The sequence below is a fragment of the Eptesicus fuscus genome, chromosome 9 (genome assembly GCF_027574615.1).
Source record: "Eptesicus fuscus isolate TK198812 chromosome 9, DD_ASM_mEF_20220401, whole genome shotgun sequence".
In the NCBI taxonomy this organism is placed as follows: domain Eukaryota; kingdom Metazoa; phylum Chordata; class Mammalia; order Chiroptera; family Vespertilionidae; genus Eptesicus; species Eptesicus fuscus.
This window is the reverse complement of record NC_072481.1, coordinates 53,154,162-53,175,258: the sequence shown is the minus strand read 5'-3', so window position 1 is coordinate 53,175,258 and position 21,097 is coordinate 53,154,162. Positions and strand designations below refer to the sequence as shown.

The 21,097-nt window shown below is 38.2% G+C and overlaps 1 protein-coding gene across 2 annotated transcripts in view; it reads left to right on the top strand.

Annotated features, from left to right (window-relative positions):
* LRRIQ3 (leucine rich repeats and IQ motif containing 3) overlaps positions 1-20,176 on the top strand; it is a 94,815-nt gene extending 74,639 nt beyond the window's left edge. For both annotated transcript variants that reach the window (XM_008139537.3, XM_054720802.1), the window contains exons 7-8: positions 14,489-15,212; positions 19,526-20,176. In XM_008139537.3, coding sequence (XP_008137759.2) covers positions 14,489-15,212; positions 19,526-19,682 — 881 coding nt within the window. In that variant the 3' untranslated portion in view covers positions 19,683-20,176. The remainder of the gene's footprint in view (positions 1-14,488; positions 15,213-19,525) is intronic.
* The last annotated feature ends 921 nt before the right edge of the window (positions 20,177-21,097 follow it).

Below are 21,097 nucleotides of genomic sequence, written 5' to 3'. Positions count from 1 at the left end.
TCCCCATATAATTCTGTTACATGTGACATGTACAGTTTTTTGTAAACTTTGTATATTATGATGACCTTGGATTGGTATATCTTAGGCCAGTGGTCGGCAAACGGCGGCTCACGAACCACATGCAGCTCTTTGGCCCCTTGAGTGTGGCTCTTCCACAAAATACCACATGCAGACGCGCACATGGAGTGCGATTGAAACTTCGTGGCCCATGCGCAGATCGGTTTTCAGCCTGGGCGAGTCTATTTTGAAGAAGTGGCGTTAGAACACTCAAGGGGCCAAAGAGCTGCATGTGAAATCTCGCGAGCTGTGTTTTACCAACCACTGTCTTAGGCCATTTATACCACACTAGGGGCCCAGTGCATGAATTCGTGAACCTTGAAAGGAACTGTGGGCCTGGAGGCTGTGGTAGGCACAGGGGCGGGTCTCGGTGCATCCTCCGTGCCCCCGCCCAGCCCCTCGTGCCACAGCCCCTGGTCCCCTGTCTGCCGGCAGCTCCGCTCCCGCTGTCAATGCTCCCATGTGCTGATGGCCCCAGCTCCACTCACACCTGCTGAAGGTGCGGAGCAATTGGGGCTGGCGCCAGCAGTGGGCACGAGCAGCAGCTGCTGCCCCGATCTCCCCTCAGGAGCATGGGGAGGTGGAGAAGTCCTGAGGGATGATTAGGGCTGGCAGCAGCTGCTCGCGCCCGCTGATGGCGCAGAGCAATCGGGGCTGGTGGGGGCGCTAGCAGTGGGTGCCAGCGGTGGCTCCGGCGCCAGCAGCGGGTGCAAGTGGAGCTGGTCCCGGCAGCAGGTGCAAGCGCCCAGCGGGATTGCGGCGCACGGGAGCAACGAATATTTAGAAATCACTAGATAGAAGTTCGCACCGATGACAGCCACCGGCGCCCCACCTTGGCTTGGTGTCCCCGCTCACCTGCTCCACCATCCCACTGCAGTCAATGCCTGCCATGTTCTGCGCACACCCCCTGGTGGTCACCGCACGTCATAGTGACAGGTTGTTCTGGTTGTTCCGCTGTTCGGTCTATTTGCATATTAGCCTTTTATTATATAGGATTATGTGTGTATATGTAATGGGTGAAGTAAAACCTCAGACCCTTTTGTATTGTTACTAAGAAAACCTCAAAGGAAGAAAATAGCCATTGTGTCACGATAATTTCAATGATATTTATGTGCCTAACAAATCAGGGAAAACTCTGTGCATGGCAGAAGTTGATGTCACATTGTTTTGTTTATATTTACTTTCCCTCCTATTCTTCTTTGCTTCACCTGAACTCAAAGTTGCCTCAAAGCCTGTTTACCACACAAAGCCATCTGCTTGTGCTAAGATGTCAGGCAGTTTTGCTGAAGAGAGCAACTGCTTCAGACCCATTTGTGAACATTCAGATCATTCCTGTACTGATTTTAAATAGTCTTAGATCATTTGTTTCTTCACAGATGGCTTACCAATCTGTATTACGTTTAGAAGAACCAAATAAGTTCTGTTGACCAGAAATGGGTCTGGCTTCTGTGTTCCTGTGAGTTCTAAAAGTTTCATGTGACAGTTAAAACTATCTGTTGAGGCAGTTGAAAATAAATTGATTACAATGTGGTCCAGTGTTTTGCTCTTAAATAGGGAATTTTATATGCTGTAAAAATATAAGGATAATTTTTTTTAGCAAACATTTATTTTTCATAGGGTAAACTATATTTGAAAAAGTAGTTATCCTGCATTGAATTATGCAGTTCATGGAATTAATGGCTATACCTCAAAAGTAATCTGGTATAATTAAGAAAAAGTATACAAAGGTATTATTTTCCTCAGTTTTTCCCATATCATTATTAGTAATCATGTAAATGGGAAATAATATTTTTTTAATTTCTTTATTGATTATGGTATCACATAATTGTCCTCATCCCCCATTCCCATCACAACCCCCTCCTCACATATGCCCCCACCCCCCTGTTGTCCATGACCACTGGTTAGGCTTATATGCATGCACACAAGTCCTTTGGTTGATCTCTCCCCCTTCACCCCCTCCCTCCCCTACCTTCCCTCTGAGGTTTGACAGTCTCTGGCTAACCAGCCATCCTCCGGGGCCAAGCAGGGTGATGTGAGGTTCAGTTCTGTCTCCATGGTAGCCTATGCCCCCATGGCCTTCACCCCCAGCACCTGCCTTGGGATCCCCTTGCCTGCTGGCGAGGCCCGGGCACTGATCTTATATTTTGGGGAACCCAGGTTTCTTCTCCAGAGAGGGCCCAGCTCACCCCACTGGGCGAGAGACAGATCCATGGTACCAGCCACCATGATGCTTCAACCTCGGCATGAACTGAAAGCTCAGGCAACCGCTGTGGGCAACTGGACCACGAGAAGAGGGTCACTCTTGGCCAAAAGGGCAAGAGGGACCAATATAGAATGTTCAGGTGCCTTCCCAGGGGGCCCTCTACACAGTGGAAGGGATTAAATCCTTTCATGTCATTTTTAAATTGCTGCCAGACATTCAAAGAATTGGTTTGTAAGTTTGTTTGGGATAATTGTACATTATGCTGTTGTAATTCAAAAATATCAAGAGATGTGTTACCTTTGTCTCCAAGCACCAAGGAGAAGCACGCAAGTTAGAGTAAAGTGTTCCAGCTTGCCTACGGGATGGGGAACTCATCCCATAGGCAAGCTTGTTTGCAGGAATTCCTGTTTGCAGGAATCCGGAGTTCTGTTGTTGGGGGGCGGGGGGAGTTGCACTTACAGCTGCGGAAAGGTGTGCCTTTGGGGGTGGAGTTTCCAGGGTCCGGGGGTCTGCAGCTGGGGTAGCAGGGTATTGTGTGCTGGGTCGCAGGGCAGTTCCAAGGCCTGTCTTGTTGGTGGTGTTGATGAGTTTCTCAAAAAGGCCGTTCAAGATGGCGTGGGCTCCGTGCTGGAGTCCCGCCGTCTGGGGAGTGCCCGCAGCGGTGGTAGTCTCTCCTTGTCAAGGAGAGGCTGTCTGCCAGCCCCTGCTGCTCCTGTGAGATTTAACTGTCCCTCACTCACTCACACACACCCCACGCACAGCCACACACTCTCCTTTTATACCCTCATCCACTCACTTCCTCTCTCTCAGCTCCGTCCTGCCAGCCACCATTTTTTTCCTCCGGGAAATAATATTTTTAAAGATAAAGAATTTAAATATGACATATTAATGAAATGGTAGCTTGTGTCTGAATATGAAAACTATGAACTTCATAATTAGTAATACATAGAATATTTAACCTATTTCACTAAATCTTATTTTCCCCCAATATTTCCTATCTCAACAAATGGCATCACCATTTGTTGAGACAAAATGCTAGGAGCATTCACTCTTGATTGTGGGTTGTTGTGTTTTTTTTTTGTGTGTGTGTGTTTTTTTGTTTGTTTGTTTGTTTGTTTTGGTCTCCTCTGTGATTTAATTTATCAGCAGCCCTATTGACTTTGCCTATTAAAAATATCCCAAATTTTCCTTCCTCTATGCTTGAAATCTCATAATAAAATCCCAACCTTTTTCAGTTCCCTACAATACTCTAGATAATCCGTCTTACCTCTCTCATTACATCTCAAAACCACCTGTATGTATCTTATTTACAGGGTTCCCACAAAAATGGCTTTCTCTTTGTTTCCCTAACAGGCCAAATGTGCTCCTACCTAGTGTCCTTACAGTAACTTCTCATTCTCTTGGAACATTCTTTCTCCCAAATTTTCCCACTGCTTATTCCTTCCTGTGTTTCATATTTGAGATTCAATTGAATTCCCTATTAAAAATCTTTCTTGTATACCCAGTAAAATTACTAGACTCACTGTCATTTTACCCTATTCATTCTCATCAGAGCCCTCGTTCCTGTATGATATTTTTTTTTGTTTATGAGTTTGTTATCTGCTTTCTGCCACTAGAAGTTTCATGAGGTCTGAGATCATGCCTATCAGAGTGCCTCATCCCACATAGCAAATGCTCAGTGTTACATATACATTTTTCACATATATGATATTTATCTGATTGCTGTGTTTAGCAAAGAAAACATTTTTCTATTAAAGAGAGATGGCTAATATCCACAGAAACAACATAATTCTCAAACAATTAAAAATTAAACTAAAAATTTAGAGGAAAAATTAAGAAATGGAGGGAGTTTGAATCAGAAATTTTATAGTTGTAATTATTGAATTTCAGTTGAATTTCCAAGCTACTAAAACATAAATGGATGGATGGAAAGATGGATACATAGATGAATTAATAGATAGATAAATCAAAATGACTCTAGGAAGCTAGAAGCTATTAAATTCCTCATTGAGACCATATGTAATTTTAAGTAGCTGCCATTGGGGAAAATTGGTGTCTATTACATTACTAAAACACTGAAATTGAGATTTGAGATCTAAGATTCAATAAATGCTCACAGAGTCTTAGACATACTCGGTATATTATCCAAAAAGAAATTAAAATAGAAGAATTATTAACATATCAGGATGAATTACAATTGAAATAAGATAGAAATTAATAATTTAGGAATGAGAAAACCAGAAAAATGAACTCTAATATGATTACAAGTAGCAATTAAAAATTCTAAATATCTACTTTAGACATCTCACATAAATGGAATCATGCAGTATTTGTCTTTCTGTGATTTAATTATTTCACTTACCATAATGTCCTGAAGCCTCATGTAATTTGTTGCATATTGCAGAATTCCTTCTTTTTAAAAGCTAAATATTGTATGTATATACTACATTTTCTTTAGTCATTCTGAGTTAGACATTTTAAGGCACTAAGACAGAGACCTAACAAAGGGTTATTTTATGCCCCTTTATTATTTACCAAATTAAACAGAATTGCATCATTTTGTGTTTAAGTATACTCTTTTCAGCCCTCTGTTTAAGAAACAGAAAAAAGAAAATAAAAAGCTTCTGAGAATTATTTGGTTTCTGTGGGTATTAGCCATCTCTCTTTAATAGAAAAATGTTTTCTTTGCTAAACACAGCAATCAGATAAATATAATATATGTGAAAGATATTCATGTAACATTGAGCATTTGCTATGTGTAAGGTACTTTTATAGAAACAGAAAATGAGGCACTCTGATAGGTATGATGCCAGTCCAGTTTTCCCACCGCCATTTTTCAAAGAGACTCTATAGTATGCTCTTGCTTCCTTTGTCAAATATGAATTGACCATATAATTGTGGGTTTATTTCTGGCCTCTTAGCCAGTACAAGGATGTTTTGATTACAATGGCCTTGTAATATAGTTTCATATATGATACTGTGATGCATCTTACATTGTTGTTCTTTCTCAAGATTGATAAGGCTACTCAGGATCTTCTTTGGCTCTATATAAGTTTTTGGAATATTTGTTCTAGATCTGTGAAATATACCATTGGTATTTTAATAGGAATTGCATTGAATCTATAGATTGCTTTACTACACAAAGCAATCTATAGATTCAATGCAATTCCTATTAAAATACCAATGGTATTGTTAGTGATGTTAATTCTTCCAACCTATTTTTTTAATTTAATAAATCTTTATTGTTCAGATTATTACAATTGTTTCTCCTTTTTCCCAACCTATATGCTACCACTTATTTTGTATCTTCCTCAACTTCTTTCTTTAATGCCCTGTAGTTTTCTGAGTACAGTTATTTTACCTCCTTGGTTAAATTTATTCTTAGGTACCTCATTTTTTTTGTTATTGTAATAGTAAATGGGATTGTTTTTTAGTTTCTCTTTCTGATGATTCATTATTGATGTGTAAAAATGCCACCAATTTCTGAATATTAATTTCATATCATGCTACTTTGCTAAATTCATTTATTAGATCTAGTAGTTTTTTATGGAGTCTTTAGGGTTTTCTAATATGTCATGTATGAATAATGACAGTTTTACTTCCTCCTTTCCTATTTGGATGCCTTTTATTTTGTCTTCTTGTCTGACCACTGTGGCTAGGACTTCCAGTAATATGTTGAATAAGAGTGGTGAAAGCAGACATCCCTGTCTTGTTCCTTGACCTTAAGAAAAACACTTTTAGTTTTTGCCCATTGAGTATGATGTTGGATGTAGGTTTTTCATATGTGGCCTTTGTTAAGTGAGGTATGGTCCTTCTAGTCCCACTTTGCTGAGAGTTTTTATCATAAATGGGTGCTGGATTTTATCATATACTTTTTCTCTATCTATTGATATGATCATGTGATTTTTAATCTTTCATTTTTGTTTATGTGATTATCACATTTATTGATTTGTAAATATTGTACCAACTTTGCATCCCTAGAATAAATCCCACTTGATCGTAGTGTATGATCATTTTAATATATTCTTTTTTTTTTGTATCAGAAAACCTAGTTTTTTGGTTGTTTTTTTTTTAAATATATTTTATTGATTTTTTACAGAGAGGAAGAGAGAGAGGGATAGAGAGTCAGAAACATCGATGAGAGAGAAACATCGATCAGCTGCCTCTTGCACACCCCCACTGGGGATGTGCCCGCAACCAAGGTACATGCCCTTGACCGGAATCGAACCTGGGACCCTTGAGTCCGCAGGCCGACGCTCTATCCACTGAGCCAAACCGGTTTCGGCAGAAAACCTAGTTTTATTATTTTTTTTAATTTAATAAATCTTTATTGTTCAGATTATTACAATTGTTTCTCCTTTTTCCCCCATAGCTCCCCTCCACCTGGTTCCCACCCCACCCTCTGCCCTTACCCCCCCCCACTGTCCTCATCCATAGGTGTATAATTTTTGTTCAGTCTCTTCCTGCACCCCCCATACCCCTTTCCCCCTGAGAATGATCAGTCCACTCCCTTTCTATGCCCCTGATTCTATTATATTCACCAGTTTATTCTGTTCCTCAGATTTTTAATTCACTTGATGTTTAGGTTCACTTGTTGATAGATATGTATTTGTTGTTCATAATTTTTATCTTTACTTGTAAGTCTATTTCTTTCACCAGGTGGGGGAAGTTTTCAGTCATTATTTCTTCAAATAGGTTTTCAGTATCTTGCTCTCTCTCTTCTTCAGGCACCCACATAATTCTGGTGTTTGTATGCTTGAAGTTGTCCCAGAGGCTTCTTACACTATCTTCAACTATTTGGATTCTTGTTTCTTTTTGCTTTTCCAGTTGAGTGTTTTTTGCTCCTTTGTATTTCAAGTCTTTGACTTGATTCTTGCGTTCCTCTAGTCTGCTGTTGGGTCTCTGTGTAATATTTTTTATTTCAGTCAGTATATGTTTAATTTCTAATTGGTCCTTTTTTATATCCTCCAGGGTCTGGCTAAATTGATTGGCCTTTTCTAGGAAATTCTTGAAAAACCTTATAACCGTTTTTTTGAATTCTATATCCAGTCATTTGTTTTCCTCCATTTCTTTCATTTGTGATCTGTTACTTTGTCTCCGCATTTTCACTGCTTCCCTGAGTTGGTAGGGTAGCTTTGTGTGCTAGGTGTCCTATATGGCCCAGTGGGTTGGCCTCCCCAGTCACCTGAGGTGGACTCTCTTGGTGCACCCCTTTGTGGTCTGTGTGTACTGCCTTGTTGTAGTTAAGTCTTGATTGTTGTTGGTATCACTGGGAGGAATTGACCTCCAGGCCAATTGGCTATGTGTATCAGCTGTGTCTATGCCGGGAGACCTGTGCTGGAGACAGCCTTATAGGACCAGACTTGCAAAATTGCAAAAGCCTCTGTGCTCAGCTTGGATGGGGCGGAGTCTCAGGTCTGAGCAGACAGTCTTGGCTTCCCGTCAGCCTTGCCCTTGCGCGCGCCTCCAGACCTCTGCCTTCCGCGGCTCCCCAGAGTTTCTGCCTGATAGTCCAGATTCCCCCAGGCTCGCCCGGAACTGGGGTTCAGTGCAGTCAGGAGCTTCCGACTCCCTTCCGCTAGAGAGAGCTAGCGGCAACCTCTGCAGTCAGTCTTCTCTGCAAGCACTCACGCCCGCATGCCTCCAGACCCCTGCCCGCTGTGGCTTCCCCCAGTCTCCGAGTCTCCATGTGCCTTTCTCTCTACCTAATAGTCCAGACTCCCCCCCGTATGAGCCTGGGTCCATGGGGTTTTGCCCGGAACTGGGGTTCAGTGCAGTCGGAATGGGGGTTCAGTGCAATCAGGGGCTTCCTTCCCTCTCCTGCCAGAGAAAGCCAGCCAGGCACTCAGCTGCCCTTCCTCTCTGCACGCATGTCTCCGTACCTCAGCCCCTTGCAGCTCCTCTGATTCTCCGTGAGCTTTTCTATTTCCTTCTAGTTGTAGAATTTCCACTCAGCCAGCTTTCCTGTGGTTCTGGATGATGTCCGTTCTGTCTTTTAGTTGTAGTTTTGAAATTGTTGTGCGAGTCAGCAGTTTAGATGTTTACCTATGCCGCCATCTTGGTTTCTCCCCTTTTTAATATATTCTTGATCTGGTTTGCTAATATTTTGTTTAGGATTTTAACATCAATGTTCATCAGGGATATTGGCCTATAACTTACTTTCTTTGTAGTGTCTTTATCTGGTTTTGGAGTTAGGATAATGCTGGCCTCATAAAAAGAGCTTGGAAGTCTACCCTTCTCTTGAATTTTTTTGAAATAGTTTGAGGAGGATAGGTTTTAGTTCTTCTTTGAATGTTTGGTAAAATTTGCCTGTGAAGCTATTTGGTCCAGGACATTTGTTTGCTGGGAATTTTTTGTTTACTGCTTATATTTCATTAGTTCTTATTGATCTACTAGAGGCCTGATGCATGAAATTCATGCAAGGGGCTTGGCCCTCCCAGCCGCGGCAGCTTGCCTCAGCCCTCACAGTCCTGGCTTTGTCCAGAAGGTCATCCAGAAGGACATCTAGAAGGTCATCTGGAAGGACATCCAGAAGGAAGGTCGTTCAGCTGTCTGGTCTAATTAGCATATTATGCTTTTATTATTATAGATTCACGTGTTCTGCTTATTCCTGAGTCAGTTTTGGAAGATTGTATATTTCTAGGAATTTGTCCACCTCACCCAGGTTGTCCAATATGTTGGCATATAGTTGTTCATGGTATTTTCTTACAATCCATTGTATTTTTGTGGATTCAGTTGTTACTTCTCCTATTTCATTTCTTATTTTATTTATTTGAATCCTCTCTCTTTTTTTCTTGATGAGTCTGGTTGAGATTCATCAGTCTTGTTTATCTTTTCAGAGAACCAGCTCTCAGTTTCATTGGTATTTTGTATTACTTTATTAGTCTCTACGTCATATATTTTCATGCTGATCTTTATTGTTCCCTTCCTTCTACTTACTCTGGGCTTTGTTTCTTGTTCTCTTTCAAGTTCTTTTAGGTGTAGGGTTAGATTTTATTAAAAAATCTTCTTCTTGATGTAGGCCTGTAATCCTATGAACTTCCCTCTTTTGATTTTTTTATAGAAAGTGAGAGGAAGGGAGAGAGATATGGGGGGTTGCGGGGAGGGAAGAAGAGGGGGAAAGAGAGAAACATTGATTTCTTGTTCCACTTATTTATGCATTCCTTAGTTACTTCCTGATGTGCCCTGACTAGGGATTGAACCCCACAATCTTGGCATCTGGGGACAACACTAACTGAGCTCCCTGGTCAGGACTAACAAGGACTCTTGATGCATAGGAAAGGTGAAGCAAAAAGTCTGTAGGAAAAATAATCAGATCAAAGATGCCAGAGAGGGGAAAGGGAAAAAGAATAAGTTAATGTGATGAGGAAAGAAGTACATATCAGTTATTTCCAATTGTTCAATCCTCTGCTATACCTCAGTCTTATAGTGGGACTCTGGACTTCCTTATAAAATATAGCCTTTGAAAAAAAGCAATATATTTAAAAGTATAACCTGTATTTTAAAAATTATAGTTTTCAGTGTAAATATCCATATCCAATTAATAGTTGAGTTTTTAAAATTGAATACCAAAAATACGGAACACTATGCTAGCTTAGTAGAGGATACAAAGATATATAAGACATATTCTCTATTCTCCAAAAGCTAAAATTTGCCCTAAGAGTTGAAATAGGCTGCTGTAGCACAAACTAATTCTCTATAAATGAATTAGTTGATTTGATCTCACTGCTATAAGACAGTATATCCAAATTGTCCAGTCATAGAACAAATCAACTCCAGTCAAGCCTTTGGATGACTACAACTCTGATTGGTATCTCGACTATAACATCATTGGGAAACTCTGAGTCACAACCACCCTCCAAAGTTACACTTTTTTAACCCCAAGAAACTGTGAAATAATAAATATTTCTTTTCTTGTTTTAGAGCCTTTGTGTTTTAGAGTAATTTGTTAAGTAGCAATATGTAACTAATATACCAGTTTTTAATAATCATTTATAATCTTCATAGTAGTCAGTGACAAAACTGAATAACTGTTACAAATATAATACAATTTTTATAGTAATTCAGACATTTTAAATAACTGAAATATTCTATGCAATATTTATTTCATTTCTTTTATTGACAAATGTAACATTGAGTCTGTGTGTGTGTAGGTGAAAATGTGCATTTCTGTGTGTGTGTGTGTGTGTGTGTGTGTGTGTTTATGTGAAAATGTGAATGGACTTCAAATTTAATTGAATTTTTTATATCATTCTATATTTCAATGTAATGAAACTCTAATTTACAGAAGAGCAGCCACACTGCTGCTAGGCAGAATATTATTAAACATGTATATCAACCCAAAATCGATTGAAGTATCTGATTTTATTTATAGTCTGAATTGAGGGAGCTCCACCCAAGATTGGCTACACCATGGGCTATGTGACATGTTTTGTGTATTTATTAATTTAATTTATTGGGGTGAATAGTTAATATAATTATATAGGTTTCAGGTGTACAATTCTAAAATACACATCATCTGTATATTATAGTGTCTGTTCTCCACCCCAATAAGTGCCCTTCTCCTTTTAATAGTAAACAGTACCACATACAATAACTCATGGTTAAGTGATAGACTACCTCCTGAGCCCCTCTCTACTGCCATGGTTGTAGAATAGTATGTCAGACCACACTTGATCTCCAAAGACTCCAGATGAAATTTATGGCAAAAGGAAGCCCAGAGGTTGTAGCCACTCCATCCCCATCAGGGTAGTCAATGTCTCTGGGCACTCCCATTATTCAACAGCACACTAGTGGGGACATGTACTCAGAACTTCAGAAGACAAGGTACTCCTTTTGTATTTGTCTGTTCAGGCTTCCATATTCAAATAACACAGATTGAGTGGCTTAAACAACAGATTTATTTTCTCACAGTTCTGGAGACTGGGAATCTGAGATCGGAGTGCCAGCATGGATGATTTCTATTGAGGCCTCTCTTTCTAGCTTGTAGATGATAACATTTTGATGTGTGCTCACATGGTATTTTTTTTTTTTTTTTTTTTTTTTTTTAGTATGTGTGCATGGAAAGACTGAGTAAGTGAACTCTCTTGTGTTTCTTTCCTTTGTATAAGGAAACTAATTCTCTTAGATCAGGACCATTTTATTTTTCTGCTTTTTTGTTTGTTTGTACATGTCCTCAGTTTTTTTGAATAAAGAAGGAGGAGGCACATCTGTTTCTAAATACTCTTTTTCTTTTTCCCTGTCTTTAGAATTGTTCAAACATTTTTTATAGTCCATTTTACTTTATAGTCCATTTTAATGTATTTGTTGGATTTTTAGTTGACTCTATTTGAGTTATCTTTATTTTCTCTAGGAATTATAATATAAATCTTCTTACTATTGTAACACTCAAATAAAATACAGGAAGAAAGCTTAAGTGGCCTATGGTTGTATGGTTTCTGTATTTTATGTGAAGTGATATCCTTTCTGATAAGGATATCACTTCACAATATAATTTTTATTAACATGACATGTTTCAGATTATATGTGGCATTGCAATGTTGTGTTATAATACCCTGGATTCTTTTATGAATGTTGATATTTTTGTTTTAACAGGCTATTAAAATTTACTTACTTTTGTTCATTCATTTATTTTTATTTTTATATATATTTTATTATTCTGCAAAATGTTAGCCAGATGTTAGGATCCAATCCAGCAAATTGGCTACTTCTTTAAGCTTCAATTTCTTTATCTGAAAATGAAGGTAACAATTATTTATACTTACCTCATAATTTTATTGAGAGGACTAAATGAGCTCCTAAATTTAAGTGATTAGAGCAGAACAACAAAGATGTCTTTTTTGTTAGATTAATTTTGGACTATGCCTAAGGATGGGGCTAGTTGCCAAGAGATTGAAGATATGATTAGAGGGTTGGAACTTTAGTCTTACCCCCGACCCCTGAGGAGGAGAGAGGGGCTAGAGATTGAGTTTAGTTTGCCAATATCCATTGATTTAGTCAATTATGACTATGTGATGAAGCCTCCACAAAAACCCAAAGGGCTCAGAGAGTTTCAAAGTTGGTGAACACGTGGAGATTTCAGGAAGGATAGTATACTTATAGAGAGCATGGAAGCTCCACACTCTTTCCTCATACCATGCCCTATGTACCTTTTCCATGTGACTGTTCCTGATTATATATATATATATATATATATATATATATATATATATATATATATATATGACGTAGAGACTAATAAAGTAATACAAAATATATATATAATCAGGAACAGTCACATGGAAAAGGTACATAGGGCATGGTGTGTATTCTTTCATAATAAACCAGAAGTCTAGTAAGTAAAATGTTTGAGTTTTGTGAGCCACTCTAACTACTTAATTGAACCCAAGGAGGGGGTCAGTAGAACTGCCAGTCTATAGTTGATTGATCATCATAACCTGGACTTGCAATTGGCACCTAAAGCAGGGTGCACAGTCTTGTAGGACTGAATCCCTTACCCTGTAGTGTCTGACCATATCTCCTAGTAGATAGTGTCAGAATTGAGTTGAATTGTAAGATACCCAGCTGGTTTCAGAGCACTGCATGGTTGTGTGGGAAAACCCTCCTACCCCTACACAAATTGGATTTGGTGACCAGAACCTTTAGTAATTTACTACTATTGTATTTTCTAAACCTGATCTTTTACTCTTAGTCAGCTTTTCCATGCCAAAATTCACATATAAAATCAGATTACACTAAACAGTGCTATCTAATTCTAGATAATTGCCCCAGACCACACCCTATTTACTATAGCCAGAACTCTGGCTTTGTTGCTCTGTGTCTCTAGTAATTTGCTTTGGGCCCAAACTCTTTTTAATGTGCTTTTATTGATTTTAGAGAGAGAGGAAGGGAGAGGGGGAGAGAGATAAAAACATCAATAATCATCGATTGCCTCCTGCACACCCCTACTAGGGATGGAGCCCACAACTCAAGCATGTGCCCTGATCAGGAATCAAACCGGTGACCTCTTGGTTCATGAGTCAATGCTCAAGCACTGAGCCACACCAGCCTGGCTTGGGCTCAAACTCTTAACACTTATTTGTGGATACTTTAGCCTTATATCCTTTTTTACTTGCTAAGACTTGGTTCTCTATTTAGCTCTAAACACTGCTTCCTTTTCTAATGTTGACATTCCTGTGGCCTCTATTGAAAATCTTGCCTGTTCTCTTTTTTCCCACTTCCTGCCCAGACCACAGGTTCTGCCATTCTTCATGGAGACCTTAACTTTCATACAACCTCCACCATCAGATTTGATATATAAAGACTTTAGAAGAATCTTCTATTAGAAAAGATAAAATACTTATACAATAGAATTAGCAGGATGTAATTTTAATAAAGTCAAACATGAAAACATCTGTTCCTGAGATTAATCAATATAACTTTTTAACCAGTATTTGCCACTAAATTCATCAGTAGGCTTGTAAGAAAATATTACATTAGTTAGGTTTGCTATGATACAGATAGACTCAGAAATTTTTATTGACTCAAACATAATTGCCATTTATTTCTGATTTCCATAGAGTGTGAATTAGATAATCCTTACCAATGAGTAGTTTTTTAAGCAATGATTCAGGGAGCCAGGGTCCTCCTACCTTTTCTAACTACCATCTTCGAGGTGTGCGGTAGATCAGAAGAATAAAGAAGGAGGAGGCACATCTGTTTCTAAATACCAGAAATGATATGTATTACTTCTGCCACACTCTATTGGAGGGCACTTGGTCTCATAGTCACAATAATAACAAAGGAAGCTGAGAGATTTGTTTCCTTTGTGTGTCCCATGAAGAGAAAAACAACATTGTTGGCAGCTATTAGTCTCCACCAGAGTTAAGAAAAACAAGATAAAACAGATACAGAGTTCTTTGAAAACATGAGATAGCTATATGTAAAAATAATATGTATGATTAAGTATAAGATACTGCTATTGAGTCAGTGCAAGTTAAATAATTGAAAAATATAATATAGGAATCAGTGCATTTCTGTGTTAAAATGTTTCAACAGTGATTTTCTTTCTAAAATCACTATTGATTCACAAATTGAAAGGAACATTAGTTTAGAAAAATACTTCTTAATATAAATAAATAATAGGTTCTTGTGAATTTTATTAATGTATCTTTCAAGACAATTGAGACAGAAAATAAACTGTGGTTAACACTTATATCATGCATTATATTTGTCTGCTTTCTGATGTAGGTCAGGAGTCTGAAGATGAAATTGAGGATGAAGAATTACATGCCAGTTTTAGGATATCAGTATTCAAACTACCCATACATTCTTCAGATTCATTGAAGTATGCAGTATTGAAAAAGAAAGAACAAGCTTCTTTTCCTACATATAAACAGCCACTTTCTACTACTCATCAAAAACCAGTAATTACACAACCACACCTGCTATTGGAGAAGAATGCAAGAAGAGATTTTTTTACGATACACAGAACAGGTATAAAGCTCAAAACACTTTATGATATTGATGAATATCACTTAGAACAAAAGAAGCAGGAAAGCCACAAGAAAAGTGGAATGGCTATAACCATGGCAAAAACTGCCCAAGAAAAAGTCAGCTTAAATGTTCAAGAAATGTTACAGAAGAAAAAAAGGGCTGTACAAAAACGAATGGCAGAAGATAACAGGGCAATTCGGGATGGTTTGTACCAACTTTGGCAGGTCAGATCCAAATACCTTGAAAAAGTTAGAGAGAGGAGAGCTTTGTTTCTTGAAGAAAAACACAAAAAAGCTAATGACCGTTTATTAATTCAAAACTTAAATAATGAGCTCATTATTTGGGACAAAAATGTAAATAAAATGAAGCAATTGAAGAAGAACAGTGATCTCTTAAAAGAGAAATATCTGATAGTTCAGCAAAAACGAGAAACAGAAAAACTTCAAAGGGATTTATGTAAATACATGAAGGAATTTAGGTAGGTACAGTTTTGATATAAGTGTTTAAGTTAATTTCATGTGAATATTGCATACTAAATGTTGAGATCTAATAAACAGTACTTTACAACATGATATATTCTACTTTGGAAAACAGAAACAACCAAAAATGACAAATAGGTTCTAATATATTACCAAAGATGAGACAATAAAACAACTCTATCTTCAGATTTTGTGTTATATCAAAATACAAATCAGTATTAGAAGGATGTAATCAGCTTAGTTTATCACAGCAAATTGAATGTCTGGCCATCATTAATTTGTAGAGGATACAGAGTTAAAAGCTTCCTAATGTATCTTAACTGAATTATCTTCTCTTATAAACTGCGACAACAATATTATCTTTGAAAGCACACAAGAATAAGGCAATATAGTGTTGTCCCGAAAGGTATTATTGAGTTTTATTTATAAACATTTTCAAATAAAGCTGGAGTATCAACATGAAGAAAAGAGCTGTGACTCAAAAAAAAGTTGTCTGTCTAAAGACTTCAGTTTTCAATTCTTTTTCATTTTCTTTCTGGTTCAAATACTTGACCTAAACACATTCTGATAAATCTCAATAACCTGTGAAGTCATTACTGAGACAGTACCTCCCTATTCTTGCTGTTGAGTGAGGGAGCATGCAAGAAGAAAGGTGAACCATAAATCTCTAGTTTAGAAAATTTATAAAATACCCACGGGGCACTTAAGAATGAATTAAAGAGACTTTGAAATTAAAAAACTTATGTACCAGGTAAAAGCTGGTCCTAAGTTTTCCAAAATATTCTTGTCCATACTTTGAAAAAGTGCTGACACTGCTCAGGGCAGAACAGCAGGGTGTCCGCTGTGAAGTTGAGTATCAACTATCAGGAAGCTGAGGCACATAAGGCAGTTATCCAATTATATCATCTCTGCTTGTTTTTATTTTGGTCATCCATTGACCTCCTCCACTACCCTCTTCATTAACGGTGGTCTTATCTTGATTTATAAAGCTTTTCTTCATCCAAGTTCTGTAATTACAGTTCACTTCCAAATTCATAAGAACAACTCTCTCAATTGTTTAACCCAGTGGTCGGCAAACTCATTAGTCAACAGAGCCAAATATCAACAATACAATGATTGAAATTTCTTTTGAGAGCCAAATTTTTTAAACTTAAACTTCTTCTAACGCCACTTCTTCAAAATAGACTCACCCAGGCCATGGTATTTTGTGGATGAGCCACACTCAAGAGGCCAACGAGCCGCATGTGGCTCATGAGCCACAGTTTTCCAACCACGGGTTTAACCTAAACACTCTTGTACCCCAAAAACCTCTAAATTCGTTTCCAAAGACATAACAAAATCCCTCTCATCACTTGGAACTGCTTTACCTCTTAAATTTGAAACTCTTGTATACTTATTTATGCCTAAGATCTTTTATTTTTTTAGCTCTTCCTTTACTTTCACCACATATATTCTTCAAAGATAGGCCTTTCATATTTTTATTAAGTCTGCATCCAAGTATTTTATATGATTTTGATGGTATTGTAAAATGGAATTAATTTCATAATTTTATTTTCCAATTATTTGATCCTGGTATACTATTTAATTATAATAAATCATTGTGTTTCTCTTCAATTCTTTTAAATAGTTGGGTTTTTTTAAAAACATTTTTCCACAGCTTATAATTATTATCTATAGGATGGCTATTTTAATACATTTTTTAGACTTAATTACAGGTGCAAAGTCCCTTTTGCCATGACTTTTACTATGCTACATGTCCAGACAAGACTATTATCCAGAGCTCCAGACACAATAGTTGTCGCTGATTTTCAATGTGTGGTTGTTAAAGTCTAGGAATTTCTCTAAAGATTTTCAATGTATTAAGTCATTTACTCCTTACTAAATCCATTGAGATGCATTGTCCCTTCTTAAGGATGAAGAAAATGGTGCAGACAGAGCTTAAAATAACTTTTCAAAAATCACACAATCAATAAGTTGTAGATCTGGGATTCTAACCCAAGCAGAATGGCTTCACTTCCTGTACTCTTAATCATAAGCCATTGCTTCTCTCTGTTCATCTCTCTTCTCATCACCATATGGATAGCCAGGTTTTTAAACCCAATTTTACAAAAACAGAACCATAATCTTTTCCTTATCTAGTTGCTCTTCCTATATTTTCTGTCCTGATGAATGCCACTGTTATCCACCCTGTAGAAGGAATGATTAAATTTCAGGCACTCCTCTAAGGATTTTAAATGTGTTAATTCATTTAGTCCTTTACCAAATTCTGAGTTGGATTATCCCCCCTTTGAAGATGAAGAAAATGAGGTTGAGGGAATGTAAAGAACTTGTCCAAAGTCACTTGGTAATTAATTTTTAGACTTTTTAGACTTACGCTTCTTTTTTACTTCCCAAATCTAGATTTTGAGTTCCCTTAAACATATATAAAGAACATGATGATCTAAATAAGTCTGGTTTTCTGGGTTTATCTGCTCTACTGTTCCTACCAGAACTGTCTGACCCTTACAAATAGAGTGCTGCCACTTCTCAGGGATGCCAAGCTGTGCTACCCCCTGTGCTTTTATTTTAGCACAGAAGCCTGTCTTGTCTTCCCTCTGCCTGCTTAAACCATGTTTCACTCAGTCTTGTTGCATAGTGCTTTCATTATGTACTACAGAATTTTATTTATATACTAGAGGCCTGTTGCACGAAGATTCATGCAATAGGCCTTCCTTCCCCTGGCTGCCGGCACTGGTTTTCCTCTGGCACCCGGGACCCAAGCCTTTGTTCTGGCCGCCTTCCATCTTCACCCCGGCCAGAGTCTTCAGTCTTCACTGCAGCTGGAGCCTTCAGTCTTTGCTCTGGCCAGAGCCTTCAGTCTTTGCTCTGGCCAGAGTGCCGCTCCTGTAGCTTCCTCTGCTCCTCGCCCTTCCCCTCATAGCAGGTGTCCTGCCCCACCCAGCTGCTCCGCACCTGCATGCGTGCTGTCCAGAGGCCCAGAGTGGCTGAGGGGCAGGGCTGCCGCCATCTTTGTCAGGTTAATTTGCGTACTCACTCATGATTGGCTGGTGGGCATTGCAAAGTGATGGTCAATTTGCATATTTCTCTTTTATTAGTGTAGATTTAAATACCTTTATTTCTTTTTACTTTTTATAAGTTTCTCATAGTCATATCATGTTATATGTATCTTTATAGAATCTAGGGAATATGACAAACATTATAATATATAACTCTTGAATGAATGAGGAGAAGTGAATGAGTTAATCTAAGGTCCATGACATTTCCAGATTTGACAGTGTAACCTGCTTCATCTTTCTCTAACTTAGAGTCTGTATTTGGTCTGCTAGGGCTACTATAACAAAGTACTATACACACTGCGTGGTTTAAACAGAAGTTTATTTTTTCACAATTTTAGAGGTGGGAAGTCCAAGATCAAAGTGTTGACAGGTTTGGTTACTCCTCAGGCCTCTCTCCTTGGCTTGTAGGTGGCTGCCTCTCACTGTGTCCTCACATGGCCTTCATCCTGTGTGTGCACATCCTTGGTGTCTCTTCATCTTCTCATATTGGATTAGGGCTTACCCATATGATCTCATTTAAATTTAATTACCTCTTAAAGGACCTATTCTACAAATACAGTTGCATTCTAAGGTACTGGGAGTTAGGACTTCAATGTATGCATTTGGAGGGACATAGTCCAGTCAATAACGGAGTCCTACACAATGGAATACTATTCTGATGTAAAAAAGAAGGAGCTCTTATCTTTTGCAATAGCATGGATGGACCTTGAAAACATTATGCTAGGTGAAATAAACCAATCAGAGAAAAAAGTACCATATGATTTTACTTATATGTGGAATCTACTGAATAAAATGGACTAACAAATAAAATAGGATCAGACTCATAGAGATCAGGCTAACAGCTATCAGAGTGAAGAGGATTTTGGGGCTGGGTGAAATAAGTGAAGGGATTAAGCAAAAAGAAAATGAAAAAACAAACAAACAAAAAACTAGACTCCTAGAAGTTTGGATTTAGTGAGGCTTAAGTAAAAGTTCTGCAAATCATGTCATAATCTGGTTTAGATGCCTATTTAGGAATCTAAGCTGTGGTTTGTATGGATTCTGTTATAGCCAATAGAACTATTAAAATAATAGCCTAAAATGAATATTAGTGAATGTTATAATAAAATTATATGCAATAAGTGAAGTTTGGTCTTTTTTCCCATTTGTATATGTCTATTTTTAATATATCTAATTATCATTAACTATCTAACTAAATGTTATGATTTTAGTAATTTAAAATACCTCACTCCATTATCTTTCCTTTTCTCTCTTAGGGCTCAAGAAACGTATAAAAGACACTCTGAAGAAAAATTTGTTTATGATATGATTGCTTTTCAGAAAGCTTGTGAAAGATTACAAGATGCTAAAGCAAAAATTGAAAGTGTGAAAACAAAGGTGGTTGTTAAAATTCCCAGTGGAATGACAAAATGAACCAATACCAGAGCATATCCAATGGTCATTTTGAATTATAGCCATTATTTTCATTTAAAGGACTTTAAAATAATACTTATGAAAGAAGAAATACAAGAAGGATTTGTATGTAAATCTTCTTAAAAATATAAAGAGTAATTAAAATGTTTCTCTTATTGATCATAATTTAACTTAAATCAAGTTGACTTGACACCTCAAATGTTCCTTATATATCCAGATGTCCAAGGAACAATTAAAACTGATTTACTTTATAGCAGGAAATATTACAAAAGGTGTTGCTTATATTGTTTCATATCCTAGTATAACAAAGCTATTTTCAGTTTCTCTAACAATCTTACCCTAGTTATTTCCATTCTAACTGCTGACTTTTAATAAGACACTGTGTACTTTGATTAGTTTCATTACCCTGCTTTCATATATTTAATTATATTTTCTGTTCATTTTATAAAAACAATATCTGAATTGTTTTTCAAAATAAAGTTTTCACCACTGTATCAGTGACTCATATTTTTATGAAAATTCAGGAAATTAAAAATATAAAAGAGAAGTTAAACATTCCTATTAACTTTCTTAGATATTATACAATTTTGTATACGTATTTTTAGATGTTTTCTTTTGCACATATGGGATGAAAACAGAGTGAGAGAGGACACATATAATTATACTAGAGGCCCAGTGCATGAAACTTGTGCACTGAGGGGAAGGGGGCTCCCCTTAGCCCGGCCTGTGTTCTCTCACAGTCCAGGAGCCCTCAGGGGATGTCTGCCTGTTGGCTTAGGCCCACTTCCCATGAAGCGGGCCTAAGCCAGCAGTCAGACATCCCTTTCACAGTCTAGGACCCCTCTCTCCTTACCGCCTGCCTGCTCCCTGCTCCTTACTGCTCGGCTCCCTGCTTTTTAGCGCTGCTGTGGAGGCAGGAGAGGCTCCCGCTACTGCCACTGTGCTCACCAGCCATGAGCCCAGCTTCTGGCTGAAGGGTGCTCCCCCTGTGGGAGCACAGTGACCACCAGGGAGCATCTCCTGCATTGAGCGTCTGCCCCCTGGTGGTCACTGCACATCATAGTGACTAGATGTTTGGTCGTCCTGCCGTAATGGTCGCTTAGTATTTTATTATATAGACTAGTGGCCCAGTGCATGAAATTTACCCCGGCCTACACCTTCTCCAATCTGGGACCCCTCAGTGGACATCCCTCTCACAATCTGGAACTGCTGACTCCTAACTGCTCATCTGCCTGCCTGCCTGCCTGATTGCTCCTAACCACTCTGCCTGCTGGCCTGCTCTCCTCCAACTGCACCCCCTTGCTGGGCTGATTGCCCCCAACTGTCCCCCACTGCCAGTATGCTTGCCCCCAACTGCTTCCCCTTGCCAGCCTGCTTGCCCCCAACTGTCCCACCCAGCTGGCCTGATCACCCCC